Here is a 26,987-nt window from a genome sequence, read left to right on the forward strand (position 1 = left end):
ATTCATTTTGCAGTTGTTTATTTCCACGAGAAAGTTGGATGCTTTTAAATTAATATTTAATGCTTCTTTTTGATTATATTATACATAAATCAAACGCTTTTATTAAAACAAAATTGAAAATTTGTAATTTCATATACCAAAACACGGAAAAGCTTGGTAATTTGAAAATTAGAAATTGTAAATTGTCATTTCGTCTCTCTAGCTTCCGGTAAAGGCCTCGTATTTTTTCTTTGCTTTAGGCCTCTAAAATGGTTGGGCCATCTCTGCTCTAGCGGTGCCAAGCTGTGTAAAATAGAGTTTATATGAGGGTTTGAATCGTATGATGGACAATGATTTAGACTTAAGAGTTGTTTTAGAGGGTGTTTGTTAGCCATCCAAAAAGAAAAGGTAAATAGAGTAGAGATTATATATGGGTAATTTCACCTACTGTTTTAGAGACGTCGAAAATATATTATAAATTAAACTATGATTAAGAGTTAACATGTCGGGTTCAGGTTAACCCGTCCCATTTAGAATTACTATCCAAAATTGAAATCCAATGTCTCATTTTCTGTTCCACAAGTTGTAACTAAAACATAAATCTCGTAAAGTTGAGAATGCTAGAACTAAGTCAAGTCCTTGTAGAGTCGGTTAACTCCCCAAAATCAATGACAGCTTGGTGCATCCCGTATATGATCATCTTCTTTACCTGCAACACAAACCAGATTAGGGTTACAACTGTTGTTTCTACTTTCTACTAGTCGAACAAAGCAGGCCCAGCAAACAATTTTATACTTAACTAGTTAAATGTTTTGACTGTGATAACGATAACTTAAATATAGTCGTGAATTGTATGTTACCTCTAGTTTATCTTCTTTGGCTTTGTGATTAACTGGCAGCTTACGAAACTCCTCTGTGAGTCGGATGCATTGTTGTATGTTTTCTGGCGAAACAAAATCTACAGCTACTTTGGTGCATGACTGCAAATAAGAAGCACACGTTACAACTTTGTGATAATTTGTGTGTATATACACTACACACAAAGATGCATCATGATGTTAAAACTTAAAACAATATTTTAACTTTACTGTTACTGAAGAGGTAGGTCCCAGCAGAGCCCAGTTGGACCAGCAAGACTCACCTTGAAGAGGGACGTCTGCGCAAAGACCAACTGGATCCGCAGGACCCACCATGCTCAAAGAGATGAAGACCTTACGCGTAGTACGCCAGCTGTTACCGCAGGAAAAGCCTCCCAGTGGTAAAGTACCCCGCCTGTTCCCGCAGCTGCGGATACAAGCCATGAGGGAAGGCTACCCGCACTAATAGTAAGGCTACACGCACAAAGCACTAACTCTTAATAATTCAGTAATGTCACCTGAAGAAGGAATGAGCAAGGCGGGAATACTCCCGCCCAAATGAGCCAGTCCGTACGCTTCTGAAAGATCTTTTGTACTATACCTGCCAAGGTAATGACAAAATAGACAAGATCTGACCAAAGCAGCCCATGAACCAATCACAGGGTGACAGCTCACCGACAACAGTACGAGGAGGAGCACGCTCTAGTACAAAATGTCACTATCAGCCGCTGCCTACCCACCAACCCTCATCATGGCACGTACATAGCCTGTAGTTGGTGGAAAAGGAATAGTACACAGCCGGCCATGTCACTATCAGCCGCTGCCTACCCACCAACCACCAGCATGGCACGTACGTAGCCCACCGTTGGTGGAAAAGGAATATTATACAGCTGGCTGTACATGCTTGAAAACCTACTTTCGGCTATAAATACTCAAACACCTTGGAACGGTATCATCATCTTATATTATCTTATATCATCTGATATTATCTTATCTTCTCTAGCTATTTCTCTTAATATACACTTATATTCAGAGCAATCTAGTCTGATTCTCACGCCGGAGGGTGGTCACAAGGAGGTCCCCCCCTTCTCAGTGACGAGCTCACGGTGTCTGTTTTGCAGGTCATCAGAAGAATAACCATCTTTGCCGGACCTAACCCTCGTGGGAAACATCTACTTAACCCTAAGATTATCCGTAATCTGCCGGGGTCACTTAGTGTTTCTTCATTGGCGCCATCCGTGCATAAAAGCTAGAACTAATTTTCAGTTTTTTCAAAACCTCTGGAAAGATGGTTAAGGTTACTCCGATGCCAAGGCCAACGAGTGACCAAGAAACTCCGGTAACCACAACCCCAGCTACTGGGGGGAACACCGGCGAGTACACAATTTTTACGAACACTACCCCGGTTACCCAAGCCGGGGCAAGTGCAGTAAACAATCCTCCCCTGGGATTCATTGATACCCAGTTAGAGAAACAACAAACGAGGCTCCCCCGCCAAACACTTGATCAAGTTAAAGCGTGGGCAGAAGCACGTCAGAAAGAATTCCAAGCTGAGTTGGATGAACGTTTACGTTCACTCCAACAGGCTAATGACGAGTTCGGAAACACTCGACAACAGCTCAACGTGAGTAATGAGTGCGAGTATGATGAAGATTGGGAAGAATCTGACAGTGACGCAAACCCGCGCCATAGGGCGAAAGGGAAGCGTAAACAAGCAGATTTCCACAGAAGAAATTTTGGAGAAACTTTTAAACCAAAAAACGCGGGTGGAAACCCACGTGACTTCTCTAAAACCTTCAGACCAACTGTTGCAAATGCGGGAACGTCCAAATTTGCAAGGGACATTGCGGAAGCAATTGCCCCGAAAAGTGCCAAACAAATGTCCAACATAGGCACATATGATGGTATATCTGACCCAGACGATCATTTGAACAGATTCATAGCGGGGGCAACCGTCAGCAATTGGACGGAACCCACGTGGTGTTACATGTTCCAAATGACGCTTGTTGGGGCAGCCAGAGCGTGGTTTGACCGTCTACTGGTCCACCACATCTACGATTGGGCAGACTTCCAGCAGAAGTTCAGCCAACACTTCAGTCAACAAAGAAAGTATACCGAAGAGCAATGGACGATCCTCAACTGCATCCGAGAGGAAGATGAGTCTTTACTAGACTTCATCACGCGCTTCAATTCAAAGAAGCTAAGTCTGGGCACTATTAGCGAAGATCTTGTTCGCGCTGCTTTTATCCAGGGCGCGGAAGACCCAGAGCTCATCCGCACCTTGACGGGTAAAGATGGCATGCCATCCACGTGGGATGTCATCATGACAGCAGCTAAACGCTTCGCGGAAACGGAAAAGCAACTGGGTAGAGATCTTCCCAGATCACAAACCTCTACACTCAGAAAACAAGAGAAAACAACGTCCTTACCGCCCGACAAAACAAAAAAAGGAAGCTTGGTATTTGGCATTCAAGGGTAAACTTTGACACCTCATCCGGCTCGCACCCTCGGTTAGGCGGAAAGGATAACATGCAGTTGTCGAACCGGAACTCCAGATGGACGCCACTCACCAAAAGCGTCACCGAGATATTTGCCACCGAGAGGCTCCCATGGCCAGAGGCTCCAATAATCCGACAGCGTCTAAACGCTGATCAAAGCAAATCCTGTGACTTCCACAGGACAAAAGGCCACACCACGGAGGAATGCGTATCCTTGAAGGACGTCGTCGAAGCATTTTTCAGAGATGGGAAACTCACACACCTCGTGGCGTAATGGACGCTAAGCATGCTAATGCGTGTAGAACTCCAGTTGGGGAAAACACGAATGAAACTGCAGCTTCAATGTTGGAGACTACATACTGCGTAAACAACGAGATTCCGAACCAGGCGCATATCGGCTCGAAAGGCTCGATGGCACCCCCATCCCAAGAACATGGAAGGGAGCTCAATTACACAGGCTGCATGTAGATCAATTCCAAACTTGTAAAAAAAGGCCTAGAGCCACTTCTAATGGAATTGATTCTCCTTATCACATTGACGCTGATGGTCTTACATTTATACTTATGATCTGACCACACTGATATGCCGGTATTCAGCGCATAAATAAGTGGGGAAGTAAGTCGTTGCGTGTGGAAGGCGGCAAAACCCGCATAAACACAAAAAACGGTAAAAATTTCTAAGAAAAAGATGAGGAAAACCTTCACGCAGGTCAGTTATAGGTGAAGTTTGGTCATCCCACTGAATGAAAGTGACGGTCCTACCCGCACAATCATGATAGAGGAAACTGAACACTAACCTATTGACAACCATGCGTCGAAAGGTTAACTTATTCAAAACACTTAGAAAATTTCTAAAAAGATGAGGAAAATCTTCACGCAGGTCAGTTATAGGTGAAGTTTGGTCATCCCACTAAATGAAAGTGACGGTCCTACCCGCACAATCATGATAGAGGAAACTGAACACTAACCTATTGACAACCACGCGTCGAAAGGTTAACTTATTCAAAACACTTGGAAAATTGCTAAGTTAAACTAAAGTATGCATGAGCGAATCATATATTGTTTATGAGGCAAAACAAGTGCCAAATTAAACTATAATATGCATGAGCAAGTCATATAACGTTTATAAAGCAAGTCATTAAGTGAAAGTGACGGTCATACCCGCACAAACATTTATATTTCATAAAAAAGTCAAACATTACAAGAATGGCCAGGTATCTACCCGCCTTCAAAAATGTAAATCTATCCCAACGGTGGGAAGGGATCTCAAGGTTCAAACTTCAGGACCACTCCCTCCAAACCCACTTGAACCCGCACCATCAGTTGGCTGTGGCGGTTCAAGGAAAGCCTTGAGAATAGTTAGCCCATCATCAGCAGCAGCAATTTCGTTCACCTTCTCCACCACCGGATGCGGGAAGACAGCATACTGGTTCACTGCTTGGTCGTAAGCAGCTTCAGTGTCCACGTCATAAAGAGGGAAGTTAGAAGGCGGGATGCCCTTCTCAACAAACCCCAGACCAAGCAGGAAACCAGCCTTTTCCCCATCCTCATGGGAAGCGTTGAGGGCTGCGCTCATGGCATCGTCATAAGATGTGTTCGTGAATATCCGATGTACAACCTACAAAAAAAAAATATATGTATCAAAAACTTTTCTAAGTATAAAGAAAAGTGTAAAGATATTATGAAGCTACGCATACCTGCGACAACGCTTCTCGTAGAAGCCATTCCTTGGTGATCAGAGCTTCCTGGAGGGCAGCTTGAGCTTGGTCACGGGCGCGTTCGGCTTCATTTTTGTTAAGGTTGGCAAGCAACACTTCCTTAGCAGCAGCCTCTTCAACGCCCTTCAGCTTACGCTCAGTGCGGTCAAGCATACCCTTCTGGTCCAGGAGCTCTTGGAGTTTCTTGGCATCTTCTAAAGCCAAAGCATCATGAGTCTGCTGAAGCCTCTCTAGTTTGGGTTTAAGCTCCTCATTCTCGGCGCGCAGAGGCTCAGCAATGGCTTCAGCTTTGGTGGCCCTCTCGGTCGCGTTCCGCGCAGTTTCCTTAGCCAACCTAAGCTGTTCGTTAACAGCTTGGGTAGCCTTGAAACGGGCCAGAAGGTCCTTGAAGGCTTTCTCCTTCTCTGCAGTAATGGCGGCAAGCCTCTTATTCTTCTCCCGGATTGCTCGCGCCTAAGCCACTTCCAGGCTACGCGCCGTCTTTAACTTGTCGTTTTCACGACAAAGCAACTCGACGCGCGGCTGCATCCGGGCAAGGAGGATTCGGAGCTCATTCGTTAGCCTACCCTCTTGGTAGCTAGACATGACCTCCCGCAACGCACCGCTTGGGGCTGCGTGACGCGCCCAATCGACGCAATCCACAGCCGTTCGAAGGGTTGTTCCCCAGCGGATGTTCCACCGTGGAACATACACCTCACTGGAATCCGAAACTGCAAAAACAAAAAACGGTTAGGAAAAAATGATAAAAAAAAAGATAATAGGCCAAAATAACCCTACGCACCTGTAGGGTCGACAACAGGCCGGTAGCCGCCAAACCCATCACCCGAACCTAAGGGATATCCATCCAAGAGGTCAGGAAGATGGGAAGGAAAGAGAACGATTTCAGGAGAATGCTCGACGAAAAAGTTAGAGTATTCGCCGGAAATCGCTTAGAAGAAGAAGGAAGTGAAAATGTGAGTTGAGATGCATCCTCTCCTCCCTTTATATACTCATCGCAATGAATGCGATGAATTTAATGCGGAGGAGAGAGGAAAGCGCTGGAGCAATGAGAAGATGACACGTGAAAAGCAAGCTGGCAACAGCTGTCGACAGGACGCGTGCCGTAAAACTCGCGCCCACGCGCCTGAAAAAGCGTCTGGAATGACCATATACTGTCACGTCGCCATAACTTCCTGCACGTCCTGAAACAGTCAGAAGAAACCGTCGGAAGACGCTAACGTCCCTTCAACAGTTTGGACTGTTCTTATCCTTTCACCAACTCTTCGAATTTAAAAAAGGTTCAAAAAGATTCAAAGATTCAAAAATAAGAGGGAATATACCCCCTTACCTTGGAAAGCGAGAAACCATAAGACGAGTGCGGGTACAGTGTCAAGGCGAAACCCTTCACATACTTAGCACTTGCAGGGAATCAAAGCTAACAAGATACCTTGGGAAACAAGAAACCGTAACACAAGTGCGGGTACAGTGTCAAGGCGAAACCCTTCACATACTTAGCACTTGCAGGGAATTGAAGCCAAGAAGGATCTTATGGACCGTGCTTGCGGAAAGGGAAATAACACCTCCGCATAGCGGAAACGTTGAGAATTAGCTTGTTTGAAACTTCAAGGCGGAATTGGTGGTTTAACATAACTGATCACTATGTCCAAAACTACCAAAACCTCGTGAAGAATCTATGCAAGTGAAACTCAACGCTCTCGACGTGCGAAGGGGTTAAACACCTACCCGCATCATAACCAAAGATCAGGCAGAAAAGTCAGGAATTTCTGCGAGTGACATTAGGAAAACCGCGGGAAGAATCCCCACGGAAAACCATAAAACTAAAAACCCTTTTCAAAACCCCTTGCTTAAGTCCAAAAGTTCACCTCACTTATTAACAATTCATGAGAAGAACAATGGACTGGGGGGACTTGAAGAGGTAGGTCCCAGCAGAGCCCAGTTGGACCCGCAAGACTCACCTTGAAGAGGGACGTCTGCGCAAAGACCAACTGGATCCGCAGGACCCACCATGCTCAGAGAGATGAAGACCTTACGCGTAGTACGCCAGCTGTTCCCGCAGGAAAAGCCTCCCAGTGGTAAAGTACCCCGCCTGTTCCCGCAGCTGCGGATACAAGCCATGAGGGAAGGCTACCCGCACTAATAGTAAGGCTACACGCACAAGGCACTAACTCTTAATAATTCAGTAATGTCACCTGAAGAAGGAATGAGCAAGGCGGGAATACTCCCGCCCAAATGAGCCAGTCCGTACGCTTTTGGAAGATCTTTTGTACTATACCTGCCAAGGTATGGACAAAATAGACAAGATCTGACCAAAGCAGCCCATGAACCAATCACAGGGTGACAGTTCACCGACAACAGTACGAGGAGGAGCACGCTCTAGTACAAAATGTACTATCAGCCGCTGCCTACCCACCAATCCTCATCATGGCACGTACATAGCCTGTAGTTGGTGGAAAAGGAATAGTACAAGCCGGCCATGTCACTATCAGCCGCTGCCTACCCACCAACCACCAGCATGGCACGTACGTAGCCCACAGTTGGTGGAAAAGGAATATTATACAGCTGGCTGTACCTGCTTGGAAACCTACCTTCGGCTATAAATACTTCAGCACCTTGGAACGGTATCATCATCTTATATTATCTTATATCATCTGATATTATCTTATCTTCTCTAGCTATTTCTCTTAATATACACTTATATTCAGAGCAATCTAGTCTGATTCTCACGCCGGAGGGTGGTCACAAGGAGGTCCCCCCTTCTCAGTGACGAGCTCACGGTGTCTGTTTTGCAGGTTATCAGAAGAATAACCATGTTTGCCGAACCTAACCCTCGTGGGAAACATCTACTTAACCCTAAGATTATCCATAATCTGCCGGGGTCACTTAGTGTTTCTTCAGTTACCAACTTCAATGATTGAATTAAAACATATCACAGTATGGTTACCAATGTTGAACGATTACCAAGAACAAACTATTCGTCAAAATTTGGGTTTAAAACTTTCAGCCTTATTATTTTTTTTTGGTTTAAATGATTGATTTAATAATTACACGTTTTAAAGTTAAGATTTTTGTACTACATTATTTATTAATTTCTAAGAGCATTCCCAGCTCGTTCCCTACCAGATATCCATGTATATCATATAAATACACTAAAAATCACTGTATTTTCTCTCTCATGTTTAATTAAATAATACATTTTTATATCTTTATCATTTATCTTCTCTCTCTTTCACTCACAACCACTTTTATAAAATATTATACGGTATGAACAGTGAAACCCCAAATTTAGTTTTCCCATATAACATTTCCTCTCTCATCTACTCACAACAACTCATAACCATACCATATAATTTACAAAACCCCATCACACAAATATAAAAAATAGGCTGAGAATGCAACAATTTGCCTAAAACTGGTTGGGCTTCTTTTAAGTTTCAATTTCACCAATTATACGATACAACTATGCCCATTATTTATCATTTAAATTACTTTTTCATTAATAATGTAATTTTTTTATAATCGGAAGTAGCTTCTCTATACCTACGGGGTAGAGGTAAGGTTGTTACATGTTACCCTTTTCAGACTCTACCATAGTTTTCCTATTAGTGGGATATACCGAGTATTAGGATGATGATGATGATGATGATGATGATGAACAACTTTTTATAGCAAAGCTAAATGCTATAGTGCATAATGCAAGTGTCGATACCATGACAATCCAAACAATTTCGACTATACAAAATCGGTACACTGACATTATCGGAACAAATAATCATTTGTATGCATTTCAATTGATGTTAAACAAGTGTCAATATCCATTTGGCATATTGTAACTTTATATTTTGGGTTTTCTCTTTTGGTTGCTATAACGAGTGTTAATACGTAAACAAACCCAATAGTTACCCATCGAATTCTTGCCGCATCACTCTGAGGGGTCATATCAAAAGATTTTTGATTTTAAATTAGACATATTCTCAAGTTTTTAATAACATTATTAGGATTTTGAATCAGTCAATTGCTTAACGGACAAGTTTGTCGATTTAGTTGCACAAGGCTCAATAGGTGCGTTTGTGGTGAAATAAAAATTCACAATTTCGAATGACCATGACCAATGACTAAAAACGAAATTATATTAGATTTATCATAATGTTAAACCGTCAAAACCAAACTATGATGCAAGATCTCGACTAGCAACATTAGTTGACTTAGTCGGATTCAACAGTTTACAAACAAATTGATTTCGAGGGAGCCTTGGGGTCAAAGCTTTTAGAGCGAAAGCACAAAATAAGGATATGCATGAAACTGAAAAAACCAAACGTATGGTTTGGGGGGCAACTAAAATCGAAAAAACAAGATTGAAATGAATTTATAAACTTATATTTCAAATTCAATTCTTAAATTAACTCAAATTTATAATAAACAATTCATTATTAATTAACGAAAATTGAAAAGACCAAAATCAAATGACTTTCAAAATCCAAAAGAGTGAAACACAGTGTTTGATACACAAGAAAGATGTGTCGAAAGTGTGAGGGAATGAGAATTAGGGTTTGGTTTATCCATAAAATGGAATCAATGATTACACGAGGAATCTCATCCAAAAAACAATTCATTCACACTTTTTTTTCTTCATTTCACTCTTCTTTCTTAACACCACAACCTAGCCATCACCGCCACCGCTATTGCCACCATCGTCCTTATTGAAAAGGAGGTTGATTTACTAACGATCTTTATGCAAACAAAATTGTTGCATCTCTTTTTTCATTACACTACTTAAAGCATAAAAGATACAAAACGAAGAATATATACTTGACAAGGAAATTTGATATACAATTGAATTGAGTTTTCAATGTTACACTACAATAAAGAAACAAAAAAACCTTTAAAATCAAGATGAGATTTATGGTTTTCGATGAGCCTTGCTTGCACACTCCCATTGGTCGTTGTATGAATCTAATAATGGGGATATTTGTCCATCATCACTCGACCAAAACATACCTTTGTTTTAAAGGCATGTGGAGCTTTGATGGTTTAATTTGTTTAAATTCTGGTCAAGTGCATAAGGCGTCGCATTAGAGCACATCCCCCATTACATTTTTAATGTTAGCAACTCGATGTTAGACCGAGGGGGAATCACATGTACTTCATGAAATTGTAACTAGGGGTGTTCTTCAGGTTTTATTTTTATTTTTTGGTTTGGTTGAGGCTGCTCATGTTTTTGGCTTGGAAAAAGGTGACTATAGCCTACCCATATAAAGTTCGTGTTGATCGGGATCTCGTTAGTTTGGGACGAGTTTAGTTTTCGGGTTTATTTGTTAAATGAAAAAAAAATCACAAAGTATCATCAAAATTCAAATATCAATAGACAATATTATATGGGGTTTGAATAAAATACAAATGAAATTAAGGTGTTAATTGTGATAGTCAATTAGAGTAATTATATATACAAGTAAATGTAATTACTCTATGGTGTAATTACATAATTACTTTACATGTATATATAAATACTCTACTTGGTTCTCACAATTAACACGTTAATTTCATTTGTGCGTTAACTTTCCCTATTTTATAAGATAATGTTCAACCTCTCAAAACATAACATTTCAAATACTTAAGACACCAAACGAGAACTCGGGTATAAGAAATTAAGGCAATAAATGCTCGGTTTTTTGGGTTGGGTTTGTTTGGGTATTTGGTTCAAAAAAAGTGGCTCGACGAACGACATTTAAGGTTCAGGTCCAATTGTTACCCGCCTACTACATCCATTGTTGTAGAAAGTGCTAGTTGCTAATCAGAATTAAATGAGATTAACCAGGATTAGGATTAACTGCGTCTAGTCGGGAATTTTACAACTGTGATTGCTACGACACAAACTCGTTGTCACATCATGCACATCATACGCTTGTGATGCGCGGTATCGTTTTTGTACTTAAATAGCCATGAGACATACTATTATAGTAAAGGAAATGAATGGACGTCGAAAAGCAATGGATTGCTTGGTGAGGGTGGTCGAATTGTAATGCCTATCTCACACCACACAACCATGGTTCAAGACAAACCTCATGTTCATGCAACTTCTTTCTTTCACAAAGGAATGAGGGCGAAGCCTTTATAGGTTTGGTATTTGTCGGTATCAGTACTATTGAAGGTACCAAAAACACCCAAACCTTAATGGTACCAAAACCAAAGACCTGAAACCGATGGTGTTAGGTCAGTGTCGGTTTGGTGACAATACCAGTTCTCGACACAAAATTGCTCATCCATGCTTTCACATGGCGTTCATTCTCATTGTTTCACACTTACAAGTGTTACTCATATTCTTTGTTTTTATACTAGCTAGGTGACCACGTGGGCGCTCACGCCACTAGTAACCTTGAATACACGCAAGCAAATGTCTTGATCAAGTGTAGGTGAGGCGAGCATCTTGGTCCAAAAGTAAGGGAGATGCTATACGTTAAGAAGATCCTAAAGCTTGAAACTATGTTTTAGATGGAGAAAATAAGACAGGTGCTTGATTAGGGTTCGATAGTTAGAAATAAATGAATTATGGATTGGTTGGCCTGATAACTTTTCTTCATGAAAAAAAGGAAACGTGTAGTTATGTAAAATATTATTAAAAATATAATGGAGGGGCAACGCAACAATTAGTTACGTGGAATAATTCTCCACTTGTTATTTTAGTTAGTTTGGACTTTGGACCTCTATCTTCATTCCGATAAATTAACTTCTCTCTTTTTCTTAAAACGATTTTATTGTGTTTAGGCTACCACACTACTCAAATTGGTGTTGTCTTGACCAAATCCACGTTGCCTTCAGAGTTTGGTTTAGGCCTTTTCCCCAAGTAATCATACCAACAGCTACCGCTTAACAGTTGTTGTATCATGGCATGAGTAGAACTTTTTAGCGTTACACACAGTGGGGCGAAACCCCAGGTTGACTTGGGATTCGAACTAACAACCTCACAATGTCTAGTTCAAATCATTCATTGTCATAATCAACTAAAAATGACACGAGTTTGGATTGAACTTGAGTCTCCACTGAAAAACCCAAACCTTCCTATCACTATACTACAAACAGTAGATATTAGAAATTACATATTTTATAAATTAATTGAATATTACAAATTGCATGTCATCATTATATCTAAACTTTGTTTAAATTACAGTCTCATTTTCCATATCTATCTCTATCTCATTCACAAACAACAATTATTCTATAACATATACAAAAATTAAGCAAACGGTGTATAGTGAATAGTGACTATCCATAAAACTTTAGAGACTAGAGATATAAAGATGAGAGCATTCACATCCCTTCCAACACCTATCACCTTATAATTTAACTAACACTGCATTCTTAAGTTTTTTATTTAAGGGTTTGAAAATAAAAAGATAAAACAAACTTTCTTTTCTCATTCTTGAGTTTTTTTATTAAAAGAAAAGAAAAAGAATGGAAAGAAACCTTAGGACTTTTTTCCTTCAAAACTTTCCTGCCAAATATGGCATAATTGTGAAGGAAAGTTTATAGTCCGTTACAATATTACTAATTTATCCTATTTCAATTCTTTTTTCTATGTTGCTATAAGGACATAATTGTAACTAACAAATTTTTTTCTATTTTTTCCTTCCGATCTAACTCAAGAATGTATTAACATTTTTTTTTTATTTTAACTTGGAACACATATCACTTGAAGATTTATTCCTAACATAAATTTGTTATGTTACCGCTCAAATAATTTATCTATTTTTAATTAAAAAATTATAAATTATTTATGTCATTGTAATCTAAACATATCAATTCATCATTTAATCAAATAATTAATGATCTATATTAAATATGCGGGTATTTATGTAAATATAATCAAAATATTTATATATTTAATGAAATCAGGTCTACTATTTTTATTATATCAATTTATATACACTTTTGATTGTAGGAGATGAATGTTGTAAAATTTAATGAACAATATTTATAGATATAAGATGATAAATACAGAAAATAAATTATGAACGAATAACAATTTTATTTTCACATATTCTTTTAACATATATGGATCAATGGAGTTTCAATCAATCTCTTTCGAAACTATAATATAAAAGAGTGCGTTATTCATGCTTTTTATATATGATGTTCTTTTGTTATGTCATTGTAATGAAATATCTTATCTTTTGTTAGAATTCACTATTTTATTAAAATATAGTTACAACTTATAAAATCATAGGTGCAATTTTTTTTGTGATTATAAAGATATTGCGTAAGAAAAACACCCACATCCCATTCATCATAATTATCTAATTTATATAATCTCATGTATCATACGGGTTCTAAAGCTAGTATATATATATATATATATATATATATATATATATATATATATATATACACCCACATCCCATTCATCATAATTATCTCTATATCTATTTATTTATCATTTCTCTTTCTGTTTATATATTACTCTCAACCACTTATTTTATTTTTTTCTCTTTCCTACACTTTTACATAGTTCTAGAAAAGGATGAATAGTTTTATATAGATTTACGATTACTCTCCACAACTATACATTTTAGAGAGGAAAGGCCAATGGAGGAGAGAGATTCCTAATTTAGGCAAAAAATTTTGAAAATTCCAATAATGATCCATCGACCTATGAGATTTCAATGCCAAATCTATCTCCGCCATGACATTTGGGTTCGTGCCAAATCTATGAGTTTTCAAGCCAAATCCGTCTAACCCGTGAAATTTTCAAGCCAAATCCGTCTAGCCCATATGATTTCAAGCAAAATCCGATTGACCCGTGAATTTTGATACCAAAACTGTTTCCTTGAAAACCATCTTCTCCGTGAGATTTGGAAAAAGTTTGAATTCACCTCCATCCACCATTGATTCACCACCACCTCTTTTCTTTGATTCACCACCACCACCACCTTCTTTGAAATGTTTACGCTATCTCCAATCACCGTCGCATTCACCATCTCCGACCACCATCGTATTCACCACCCAACATCACCATATCTGGCCACCGTCGCCTTCACCATCCAACATCAGCATATCCTGCCACCGTTGTCTTCGTGTGAGCCTCCCTTTCGTGGTGAATCAACTCCGTCGTCTTCCAACATCAACATATCTGCATTCGTCGTCTTCTCCGGTTTCCGGCAAGTGGCGGTGGTAGTGAATCAATAGTTCTGTCGTATTCTCCGGTTTCTGGAGAGTGGCGGTGGCGTGAATCAATGGTTCCGTTGTCTTCTCTGTTTTCCGGCAAGTGACGATGGTGGTGGTGGTGAATCAATGGTGGAATGAGGTGGATCTAATTTTTTTCAAAAACTCACAGAGGAGACTATTTTGGCTTGAAATCTCACGGGTCAAACGGATTTCCTTTGAAATCTCACGGGCGGGGGTCAACATCTTTACACGTGTCACTATTCCATTGGGGGACGAAAATCATCAGTGGTAAACCAAATGTCACGGCGGAGATGGATTTCGACAGCTTATTTTGGGAAGTTTAAAACTTTTTGGCCTATTTTGAGACACTCTCTCCTCAAATGGTCTATTTTGAGAATTTAAGTTTAGGGTTTTTATGAAGTATGTGAAGACCTAAAATATAACACATAATGCTTATTTAACTAGATTTAACCTTAACCCTTAACACACTATCTAATGACACCATCTCTCCTTAGGCTTTTTAGAAAACATTGTCTTCTTATTCTAACTCCACCATAGAGATAGATACTCATCTCTATATTTTTTTCATTCTCATTGCTTGAGGTACAAACCGAAACGCTTAAGATGCGATATTTAAATAGATATTTGATTAGTGAATCTCGATATAAAGATATACCGTAGGAAAATCTCTAAATTTAGAGATGGAGATGAAGATTCAAATGGAGAAGAAAAACAAGATAAATTTCTAAAATACAAAGATGGAGAACAAAACGAAAACTCTGATGTGAGTGATCTTATAAACTATTATTTTTAAGTATAGTTATTACATTGCGTCGTTGAGAAAAATATAGTATAAGAAAATTTTTATTACATTTATACAATAGTGCTAAATTGTTAATTTTCTAAGTTTGTCATATTTATACAATAGTATTGATTTATTGTGTCCACAAGCACATTTTTACATGGATACAAATCATGTCATGTCAGTGTGTTGAAATTAATAAACCCAAAGATAACTCATTTATTTAAAACAAAATCTTAAAAATTTTGTCCTTTAACCATAGACAATTTATCAACCGGGTTCTTTAAAAAATTTACTTTCACTCTCTTTCATTTAAATGACGTTGTCTCGTTTTTTGCACTTTTGACTAACGGCCATCCAAAAAGGGAGTTAAGCCCCCTTCGCATGTGCTAGCCACATGAGAGCAAAATAGTAATTATATTATAATAACAATAATAATAATAAATCTAGCAAAATTATAAGACTAATGAACCCCATTTTTTTATTTTAAAATGATCTGGGTGCCCATGGGCGTTGCAGGTATGCGGTGACGCGAAGAGAGGGGGGGGGGAGAGAACCTTAGATCGATGGGTGTTCCTGGTCACATTTTTTTGGTGGGTTTCGCAGGTGTGCAGGATTTTCAGATGGGTGTAAGTCTCGATTTTCACATTTGGAAGGTGGTCGGTGGTGGCTGGTTCACGTTAGGGATTCCGAGTTGGGGTTAGGAACTTAGGGTTTCGTGTAGGAAGATGGTGCCAACGTGATGGCGATGGTTGTCGGCGGAGACGGTGGTAGATGTTGCCAACATGATGGCGGTGGCTGCAGACCATTTGAAAACTAACGGTAGTGGTGGTGGCTGGTTTTAATAAGATCTAAATTTATGAGGTTGCCTCATGTCTAGCACATAGCACATGCCAGGATTTGGCGGAGAAAATGAATGATTTGTTAGTTAAAAGGACAAGGAAAAACAATTTGCCATTTAAAGGACAGAGTGAAAGTGAACTTTTTAAAAGAGTCGATCCATAAATTGGTTATGTACTAATTTTAAAAGAGGAACGCTTACCTTGAGATTTCGCACTTGATGTGGACATCCAGCGGGAATAAAAACCGCCTCTCCCAAACTTTGTTCAAATGTCCAAGGTTCAATACCTAAAGTACACACAACTACCCAATTACTTAATTTTTATAAATTTACATGACAGAAACTAAATTAACAAGTACTAACTACTAACCATATTCCTTTTTTAGCTTCTTTTTATGTTCCTCCGTCAAGTAAAATGCTTGATCATGAATCGGGTGATAAACCTACAAAAAACCCATAAACCCTAAAGAAGTTTCCCAAAAAAAATTCAAACTCTAGTAGTATATATTACCTGCTCAACAGGACAACAATATGTATGTCTAAATTCTTTGGAGTGCTTCAATAAATATTCTTGTAACTTTGTTGTGTCTTCTCTTCGGAAGATGTCCCAAAGAGCACTAGCTGTACCCTCAGCAACATCAAAATCATGTGAAATGTCACTAGGTTGACTCTGTTTGACTGCCTCCTTATTTATGCTTGAAACATTATTATATTCTTCACTCCTTCCCCAAGATCCAGCAACACATTCATAGAGTGAACCCTCTTTTTCTCTTACATCCTGAGACCGGTGCCGTCTCTTTAACTCTTGGATTGCCATCTTTTGATCGGTACTTACAGATACTTCAGCTGTGTGAGTCAATATGTTCACCTGCACGTCACAATAATTAATTAACAAAAAAAGCTAGGGACAAATTCTTTATTTTGTGCCATATTCTTTTTCGACCCAGAAAACTTAGTTCAACTAATCAGGCCCAATATTCCATTATTTGTGCTATTTTCTTTTTCGGCCCCAAACTTCAAGCCCTAATAGCGAACCCATCGTAAGACACCAATAAGCTAAAACCAAACCACTTTCAAAAACTAAAAAAAAAAAAACAAATTTTCTGTTTTCGGTTCAGTTTGAGCCTAAATCCGACCAACCCAACCCATGTCAAAGTGTGTAATTACGAATGAGAAAAAAATATAAAAGCATACCGCGTCTGCCATATCACAATGAAGTTTAGTCACAGAATCCCCTCTTCCAAGCTCTTCAGCCATTCCATATGCAATATACGTCTTTGGACCCAAATCAGGTTTTATGACAGCTGGCGGTAACTTTACAGCAAGATTGAGAAAACCCGTTCTAGGATCAGTGCATACTTGAAAAGGTAATGCACTGATAAACTCATCACAATGGCGCGGTAGAAGATCCTCGAACTTATCAGATGGTGGCCAATCCTTTAGTTTTAGCATCTCGGGCCACGAGTTCAAATATTGTCTTCCTTCTGCATAACCTTTAAAAAATTTCCGAGTACTAATTTCAACCTGCAAAATAACAATTAACAAGCAATTTGTATATATTAATATTGCAAATTACACTTCAAATAAAGTAAAATAGAAAACCAAATTAGATTGTTCTATATTATTACAAGGATAGGCTAAATGTTCAGGAGGTTGTACGCATTAAAAATAGACGTTGGGCAGCTGTCAACGTATTTGACCTATTAAACTTATAGGGTTTTAATTTTTTATTTTCATTAATATAACAATTTAATATATAGTGCAACCCACTTATTTTAGCCCAAATGTAGAAGAACGAATTAATTATTAACTAACACATAAATTTAGACTCATCTTCATAATTTTGCCCATATATGTTTGGCCCAAAATTGCGAAAGCGAAAAAACCAAAGCCAAACCAAACCCAAACCAAAACGACCAAAACCGAACGGTTTCAAACATTCAAAAACCAAAATATCAGTTTTTGTTTGGTTTGAGCCTAATATCAACCCGTTTATCATTTTCCAGCTAACTTACATACGCTTATAATTATTTAAATATATTTTTTATACTTGTAATTTTAATTAGTAACGCAATATACACCATTTAGTTAACTTAAGGCTCGAGCTTGAATAAGCTCAGTTCGATCGAGCTTTTAGCGAGCCGATTTTGAGTAGCTCACAACCAGCTGCCTGTAAGTCTGTAACTACTCGTACGAGAAGCTTGAATTACCTCACAACCAGCCAAGCAATCGATTGCCTTCACTTGTGACATCTTTGAACTCACATTGGGATCCACGTGTTCACATAAGGCACGCCACATAACCGTGGGCTCCCAGCTCAAACCACGTGTCTGATCTAGAACCCTCCTTACAATTATGGGTTCACCTTTAGCCAAATGATGTCTAAACCGAATAAGCTCCTCACCACTAACAACTTCTTTTGAAGAAGGATAATATAAGCAGTTATCCTCTGAATCTTTTCTATTGGATGCTTCAATATACATCTTCCCACCAGTCGTAAACAAGCTCGTCATAATATCCGGTTGTTCAATTTTAAACTTATTCAATAGAAACTCGGCTTTTGATTCCAAATTTGAAAGCCAGTCATTTTGTAAGATGTGTCTGAGCTCCAATAAACAATTGCCGCATCCGCCCATCTCTTTTGGTGCACAAGATAAGCTTCCATCATCATTAGCCACCCATCTAGTTTCAGAATCACTGGGGCAACTTAAACTTTTTACATGAAAAGAATTTTGTAGCGGGTCTGGATCTGGGTCTGGGTCGCCCCCGTGAATATAATCGAAACCTCTGTATGAGTACCCAAAGTTGACTTTTGTTTGACCATGAAGACCTGTGTTTCGTATCTCGTGACAGCAACTAAGGCATAGCTCGTATGAACATTTTGGACAGCTTCTATGAAGATCAATGATTGATGTTGAACACTGGTTGCTGTGAAACCACACAAAATTATAGTAGTTGAAAATGATATACTCGATTATTTTATAACTTAATAACATTATTTATGAAAAATTTACCAAAAGACGCGTTCATCGGTGAAACATTTAGTCTGTTGTACTATAACTGAAGATTCTGATACCCCTGCAAATAAACGAACACGTTAAAGCTGCAAAATTATTTATATTGCATAGAAAAGGGTTATAAAGGTTTTTTTTTTTAATTTGATTACCGCGAACGCGCGCTTCGACTGCTATCTCGTCTTTCTGTTCTTCACAAATTTGCTTTAGAAATGGGAGGAGTGATTGGATAACATAGTGAAGATGCTGTAACTTTTCATCGCTGGTGAGATCTATGCTTGGCATCTGTTGTTTGGAAAGTGTCATAATGAGATGGCCATAACATATTTAACATGATGTTTAGTGACATGTTAATGTTTGCAGAAAAATCAAACCTTTAAATTTGAGTGTAAGCACAAGTTGCAATTGCAATTTCCACGACAATAAGGGCATAACTTTGCAACTTCTTCTTCTGATAATTGAGGATACCTGTCAATATCATGTGACATTAGCAATGAGAATTTGGAAAAGGTAAAACTCTGAAAGAAGGGATGTTAGTATAGGAGTTACCATTGTCTGATGCACTGGATACAGTATACTTTCTTAGCACATTTTTTGCATGGAACAACAAACTTTCTATCGTTTCTTTTACATTGATGACACTTCGAATCCTCGTTTCCATTTTTCTGATCCTATTAGATTATAGTGGTGAATATAAGGGGAAAACTATAAAAATGTAAGAGGATCAAAGAGAGAATCTTTACCTTGATGTTGATAACAGTACTAGATATTCCACCTGATGAAGCAGAACTACAATCGCCTGTGATGTTATTTATTCTTTTCATTATTGTATCGTTTGAACTACTGCTTCTACTAGAATTAAACTTCACAAAAGACATTTGACTTTTCTTTTCTATACAGTCAATATCCTTTTCCACTCTCTTGCCTTTGATGCTTCGTTTTGTCTTAACATTATTCATTGCTGATGAAAATACATTTGCATCATCATCATCATCATCTTCATCGATGTTATATTCAGTATCATACTCGTTTACTTCATCTTCATCATCATCATCTACCCATACACCATAGAACATACCATTTTTTACAAGTTGGTTTTTGTTAGAAACAAAACGACGCCTTCTTGATACCCGTGCATCATGTTGGCTGCTGCTAACATCACTCTGTTTGCTCTTATTGCTGTCTGTGAGTTCCTCTTCCTGATTGTTGGTTGTTGAACATTGTTTTTTGTTTAAAGATTCTTCCTTGCTTGAATCAGCATGTTTTCCTTTATATTTTGAAGCCTTCGATCTTCTACATGATGATTCATCTTCAACTTCATCTTCATCGTCATCTTCTTCCTCATTATAATCCTCATCAGAGTCACCATCGTCATTTTCAACTTTCACAGATGTTTTCTTGCTTAAGGAGCATTTTGATTTATTATATAACCCTTTGATTCCACGAGTTGTCACTGTCTTGATTACTTTATTGGTTTTTGGTGTGTTTTCCTCCTCAAAATCGCTAGAAATACATATTTTAGGCGGACTGCTGGGACTACTAACCATTTCTTTCTGCCTAGAAGTTTTTGCCCTTTTCATTTTTGACCCCTGGTCAACCCCTTTTCGAAAATCCATAACCTTTCTCTTTGTTTCAAGTTCAGAAACACTGGTTGAGGCTTTATTCCACACATTTATTTCGTTAGTAGCAACTGTAGCATATCTACTTATTTGACTTTCCTTCTGAAACATAACCTCCACCTTCATTCTTCACTGCCAACACACAAAATAGGTAGATAAATTCAGCAAAACAGCAAGACGTGCAAAGTCATATATCAAATCATGTAGCATTTTTACATCATTCAAAACTGAACTCGATTAAATTATACCGAACGAATGCCATAATTTTGCTACAATCTGCTACTACTCGATTCAAAGAATCACAAAAATTGTACAACATGCTATCCCTGTCATCAATGAGTCATTTTGACTATATAAAACAGTGAGTCAAACACTGTTGAATCAACTAACCAGAAATCTAAAATTCGAAGAAACTTATTATGTATTTATGTATATGCACCATTGTTATTATTAATATCTGCATGTATACAGTATAGGCAACACTATATAAAACAATCACAAATAATTGACTTTCTATAAACTAAGGTTCAACAAAGACATCCCTTTCAAATATTAATCAAATAAACAATTGCTCTATAACTACAACAGAGTCAACAAATCAATATTCAATCATCACATGCATATAAACCCTAATTGAGCTTGCACACACACCTTAAACATCCAAATTCTTCAACTACATGCACCGTCTAGACGAATGCGTTTGTATAAAACTGCTCGCATTTACGTACAATCGAGATAAAAAACAGAACGAGTAACAGCTTAATCTGAAATAAACGAAACTGAAAGCAATAACTACGAATTACTCACCGAATTTGTGAGATCGAGTATGTTTGAGCGGACGGAATCACGTGAATTGGTACTATCGATTGAATAGACTTTGCAGCGATCGGATGGTATTGCAGGTGGAATTAGGTCAAAGTATAAAAGAGGAATTACACATTTTCCGATCGAATTCTTCGATGTATTTATGGAGGTTGAGAGACAAGTATAAAATATAAAGATACCATGAGATTTTCTATTTTTTTAAGGCTACATAAATAGACCACGCTATCTATAAATTGCTTACTTATTATTTTATTTTTTCATTTTTGTTATATGAGACTCATCCTTATCTTTAACTTTTTATCAAAGAAACATAACGGAGTATTTTTTTTTCTCTTTAAATTTGTTTACATTTCAATAACTCTCACATCCAACTCTTCATCTTTATCTTTGTCTTACTTGTAAACATTTATTTGATTAATTTTTCATTATTTTATGCATTCATAAATCATAACAAAATATAAAGGATTGAATATGAGAACATTTACATTGAAGTATTTATGTATATATAAGAGAAAAAATATAGAAGAGAAAATTAAAACATCACATTTGATTCTCTTTAATGAACAAAATGTTATCAAAAACTAAATTACATCTTTGTATTATTCTCTCGTTTATATTTTGTTTTAAATGTGTAAAAAAGATAAAGATAAAAAAATAATTGTTCGTGATTAAGGTATAGGGATGGCAGTGAAATCCGAACCCGATGGGAATACCCGATACCCGACATAATTGGGACGGGTCTTACCCGTCCCATTAGAGTATATTGTTGTATTTTCAAAACCCGACAGAAACCCGATGGGATTTGAGTTGGACATACCTGACGGGTATTTTTAATAAACTAATGGGTATTACCTGAAACTCGCGGGTATACCCGATACCCGATGGGTATTTACCCGATAAATACCCGACGGGTCTGGGACGGGGTTTTATAATCGGGTCCGGGTCTGGGAATACCTAGACCTATCCCAAACCCGACCCATTGCCATCCCTATTAAGGTAGAGAACTAGAGATAATGGGTTGGATATTGAATGTTTTTGAAAAATAAACAAAATTTAAAGAAAGCAAATTGTAGTTTTTGGTTAAATTAAGAGACAGAGATAGAGACTCCAATGTGAATACTCTTTGACTATAAATACATTGATGTACTTTAGGTTTCTATTAAATTTTTTATATTATATACAATAGAATGTAGCGGTGTTTTAGTTATTTTATATTATATATGAAAAACATGTATAGTATATAGGTTTTTGTTTTTTACTTTATTTTCATTTTTCGTATTTGACCATATAGTATTTAGTTCTTCCGTATTTGACCATATAGTATTTAGTTCATGTATTAATCTTACTAGCTTTTGAACCCATGTATTACATGAGATTTGTTAATATGTAAATTAATACAATGAATTATCTAAAACAAATAATTTCTTCAAGACTTTTAAGGGTAAACCAAAAAAACATGATTATGTTAAAAACACATTACAAATATTTATTTGTATTAAACATTTGACATGTTATTGATAACTTCGATTAAAGGTTGCTCACCACTTGGCCTAAACATATTTTGACTTGAACCGTTTTTACCAATACCAAAAGGTTGCCAGTTTCAACGTAAACCCATTTTGACTACAACCAAATTCATTTTTTTTAAGTTGGCCAGATTTGACCTAATTAATTGACTCATTCGGTAGAAAATACATCGGAAGTTCTTTCTTTTTATGCTATACGAACATCCAAAATCCCTTTACCTAATATAATATGCATACCTTATGCCATAATATCCTATATAAAGTCACAAACCTAATTAAACATGAAAAGTCACAATTGCAACATGTTATGTAAAGACTCTAATCTCTATAATTGTTTTGTGGTAACAAACTCGCCATCTCTAATGGTTTATACACAAAAGGTGATACATTTGATTCAAACATAACACAAATTACCCCTTCTAAATAGATTATTAATTAAACATTTAAACCCACAAAACATGCATCAATTACTTAATATCTTCATGTTATTTATAAGCTCAAAACAACATTCACAAATCAATCATTTACAACCATAATAAACTCAAATCTCAATGTTTTACTTAAGATTTCATAATCATCTAAAAATATCCTATCATCCTTGACAACATTGATATGCTTAATAAAATTGATTTAATAGTAATGTCATAAAGTCTATGATAACGGATGTCCACATATTATCCCTTGACAACATTGATACATGTAATCTCAAATAGTGTTTTACAAATTGTAAGATTAAAAATATTGTATTAATTCAACGAAATTTAAAGTACACACAAAATTAAATATCTATTTAAACATGGTCACTAATAATTATATGATAATGGTTCGTAAATCATTATTTAACTAATTTAATAATTAAATATTTGTTTTTAAACTATTATGGATATTCAATAGTTTGTTAACAGTTTATATGTTTTATAAATAATCATGGTGAAACTTTCTATATTTAATAGTAAAATTAGTTGTAATGAGTTGGTAAAAAATGTAGTTTAAATTACATTAAATGTATTTTTATATCGGTTATAACTAATGGGTCATGCTAATTAAATTCATGACCCATGGATAACATGAATTAAGGAGAGTAGAGATTATAAAACATAAGGAAAATTAAAACCTAGATTGAATGTGGTTATGACACATCATCTTCATTATTTTTGTTTATTAGTATAGGTAGATAGGTAGATGACGTCCTATAGACTCCAGTTCACACATTTAGTCGTGACATGCTAAAATAAGTCCGCTAAAAAGGGGGGCTCAAAATGGCTCAATGACAAATACTAAGGAGATTGCTTAAATCAGTTATATCAAGTTTCATCATTAGTTTGAGCATATGGCACGATCTCACTATATTACAAAAACCCTCACATTTTAAACATAGTTCTTTCAACATTTATGGAGTTTTGTGTGTTCCAACTACATTATACTCTTATGTGTGTCATAATTCATCCAAACCATCAGTTATATTTCATCAAGAACCTGTGATAAGTTCATAAACTTGGGTTTTAGATTAGAATGACTTAAGTGTTCTTATTTAGCTGTATGTGGACTAATAAATCCATTCCTTATTTTAGAAACTATACCGCCAATCAACTTTTGTCTTTTGACATACGATTTTCCAAACCATCATACGTGCATTGGTGGGCGTGTCATTCTTTACTTGCAACGAATTTGATGACCATAAGCAACATGCATAAACTAGTTTAAGTGTTTAAGCATATTCATTAAACAAGAACTTTAATCACCATATAACAAACACATTTAACATTCAATAATTGGATTGTGACTACTTTAAATCACTTTTGAGCATGTAATTTGATATCATGTGTTCACTCATTGATCAAGTCACCATTGTGATTCAGTATCTCTATTAGGATCACAAACGCCATTGCGATTTAATCAAATTCAGTTTAATATTTACATGGAACGCACACATAGAGGTGTACAAATCGGGTTTTTCAAATACCCGTGTTCGGGTTTGACCGGGTATTGGAAAATCTGGTATTGGCAAAACAAGGGTCTAGGTATTGTCTCTAAAAACCATACACTATGTATCGGGTTCGGGTCGGGTTAGAACGGGTATTCTAAAACCGTGTATTTGAATACCTTATTTCCGGGTATTGAAAAAACCCTATTTTTGGGTTTTTTCTGGCTTTTTTTCAAATATATATTGGATTATTTAAGGGTTACACCTTTTAGGATTATTTTTTCGGGTATTTTTTTGGGTAATATCGGGTATTTGAAAATCCGGTTTCGGGTATTTGTAAAACCCGGTTCGGGTATGGAACCGGTTCGGGTTTTCGGATATTACCGGGTACAATCGGGTCCGGTTCCAAGTACTAGTTTTGGTACTGAAATGCATACCCTATCCATACCCTACGGGTAGGGTCGGGTATGAGTTCGAGTATTAAAAACCCAGGTAAAAAAAACTGATTCCGAGTATTTTTATCGGGTTCGGTTCCGGGTTCGGGTTTTTTTGCACCTCTACCTCTACGCACACATAATATATTAGTTATGTAATTACACTCACATTCTTCATTGAAGTTGCTGATAGTTGACATTCTTCATTAAGATACACATTTTAGTTCAAAACTTTATAAAATTATAACGTATGGATTATGGGTCCTTTGAACTCATAGTTGACCCTTAGTCAATATGTAAGTATGTAACACACATTTAAATCGTTTGAACTTGTTTATCCATACTTTACTTATGTTTGGTTTTTAAGTCACATGTCACCCTTTATTGACCTGTTTACTTGTTTCATTCATCAAGTTTTCCCAACAATGGTATTATCCACACTTAAATGTTAAATCACGGGATAACTCATTTTAGCACATCGTTACACGCGGCAAGCTGTTTTTTCATATAATTCCCATGTATCAAGTTCAATATGAAGGTCTAGATTCACTAACTTTAAGTCTTTAACACATAAATCGTCAATCAAAAATTGTTTACCAAAGCATAATTCTTTTTAAGCTTGAACTTCATATAACTGGCATAAAGCTTTTGTTTAAAGTTTAATTTACATAATTATTTCGAGCATATAACCTCGTCTCACTATATTACCCAAAACTCCCCAAACTGTAACATAGTTCTTTAAGACCCTCCGCGATGGGGCGTCGTGGAGGGCTACCTTGGGGCGCGGAGGGCGTGACACACCATAGCGGGGCGCGGTGCTGCCCAACGTTGGAACGGCCGGCGCGCTTGGGATTGTTTTGGTGCCCCCCCTTCAACGACTACATCCCCTTCTTCATCAGTCACCAACCACCATGTTCTGATGCCGTGTTTCTATCTGGCCACCGCGTTGAACCGCCGGAGATGATGACATTGTTTTGTTAATGTGTATGTTTTATAAAAAAAATAAAAAATAAAAAATTAAAGGGCTTCGAAGCCCGCTCACCATAGAGGAGCATCTTTGGGGTAGGGCTTTGGTGCCCCCCCCCCCCCTCAACGGCTACATCCCCTTCTTCATCAGTCACCAACCACCATGTTCTGATGCCGTGTTTCTATCTGGCCACCGCGTCTCCGACGGAGTACAACGAAAAGTTCCGGCGACCGATGAAAAACTGGGTGGAGTTGAAGTCCGGTGCCAGAGGAGAGTGCGTCGGAGGAGAACTGGGTGGAGTTGAAGTCCGGGAGAGTAATTTGGAGAAGATGGGGTTGGAGAAGAAGAAGTCTTGGAGGCTGCTGGTGGTTGTGGTGGTGGGTTTGAAGGTGGGGAGGCGTTGGACGGAGGTGCGTTGAACCGCCGGAGATGATGACATTGTTTTGTTAATGTGTATGTTTTATAAACAAAATAAAAAATAAAAAATTAAAGTGGCTTCGAAGCCCGCGCACCATAGAGGAACATCTTTGGGGTAGAGCTTTGAAGCCCCCTAGCGCCCACGTAGCGCTGACGTGACACTGAAGCCCCTCACCATAGAGGATGGTCTAATAATTATCAACTTCCGTATGCCCTAACTACATTATAGCCTTACGTGAGTCATTATTCATTTAAATCATCAACTGTATTTCACCAACAACCTATAATAGGTTCATAAACTTTGGATTTAGAATGGCTTGCATGTTTTATTATTTGCCTGTAAATAGATGAATAATTTATATCGTTGGTTTTTATACAATACTAAGAATCAATATGCGATCTTCTCCACCT

The 26,987-nt window shown here is 37.4% G+C and overlaps 1 protein-coding gene across 3 annotated transcripts; it reads right to left on the reverse strand.

Annotated features, from left to right (window-relative positions):
- Positions 1 to 551: 551 nt before the first annotated feature.
- Positions 552 to 21,458, reverse strand: LOC143553291 (lysine-specific demethylase JMJ26-like). Of its 3 annotated transcripts, none has more exons than XM_077043313.1 (13): positions 21,291 to 21,458; positions 19,608 to 20,615; positions 19,414 to 19,535; positions 19,239 to 19,332; positions 19,017 to 19,149; positions 18,865 to 18,928; positions 18,061 to 18,778; positions 17,045 to 17,374; positions 16,362 to 16,718; positions 16,221 to 16,293; positions 16,052 to 16,137; positions 840 to 959; positions 552 to 688 (listed from the first exon to the last, which is right to left on the reverse strand). In XM_077043313.1, the coding sequence occupies exons 2-13, from the start codon at positions 20,607 to 20,609 to the stop codon at positions 611 to 613; spliced, it is 3,177 nt and encodes a 1,058-aa protein (XP_076899428.1). In that variant the 5' UTR covers positions 20,610 to 20,615; positions 21,291 to 21,458; the 3' UTR covers positions 552 to 610. The 3 variants fall into 3 exon arrangements, with proteins under 3 accessions (XP_076899428.1, XP_076899429.1, XP_076899427.1); XM_077043314.1 differs by lacking the exon at positions 21,291 to 21,458 and adding an exon at positions 21,135 to 21,155; XM_077043312.1 differs by lacking the exon at positions 21,291 to 21,458 and having other exon boundaries at positions 19,608 to 20,758.
- Positions 21,459 to 26,987: the final 5,529 nt, after the last annotated feature.

This window comes from Bidens hawaiensis, unplaced genomic scaffold (genome assembly GCF_021521415.1).
Source record: "Bidens hawaiensis isolate Kalapana, Puna unplaced genomic scaffold, B.hawaiensis_p1.1 tig00017162_1, whole genome shotgun sequence".
Classification (NCBI taxonomy): Eukaryota; Viridiplantae; Streptophyta; class Magnoliopsida; order Asterales; family Asteraceae; genus Bidens; species Bidens hawaiensis.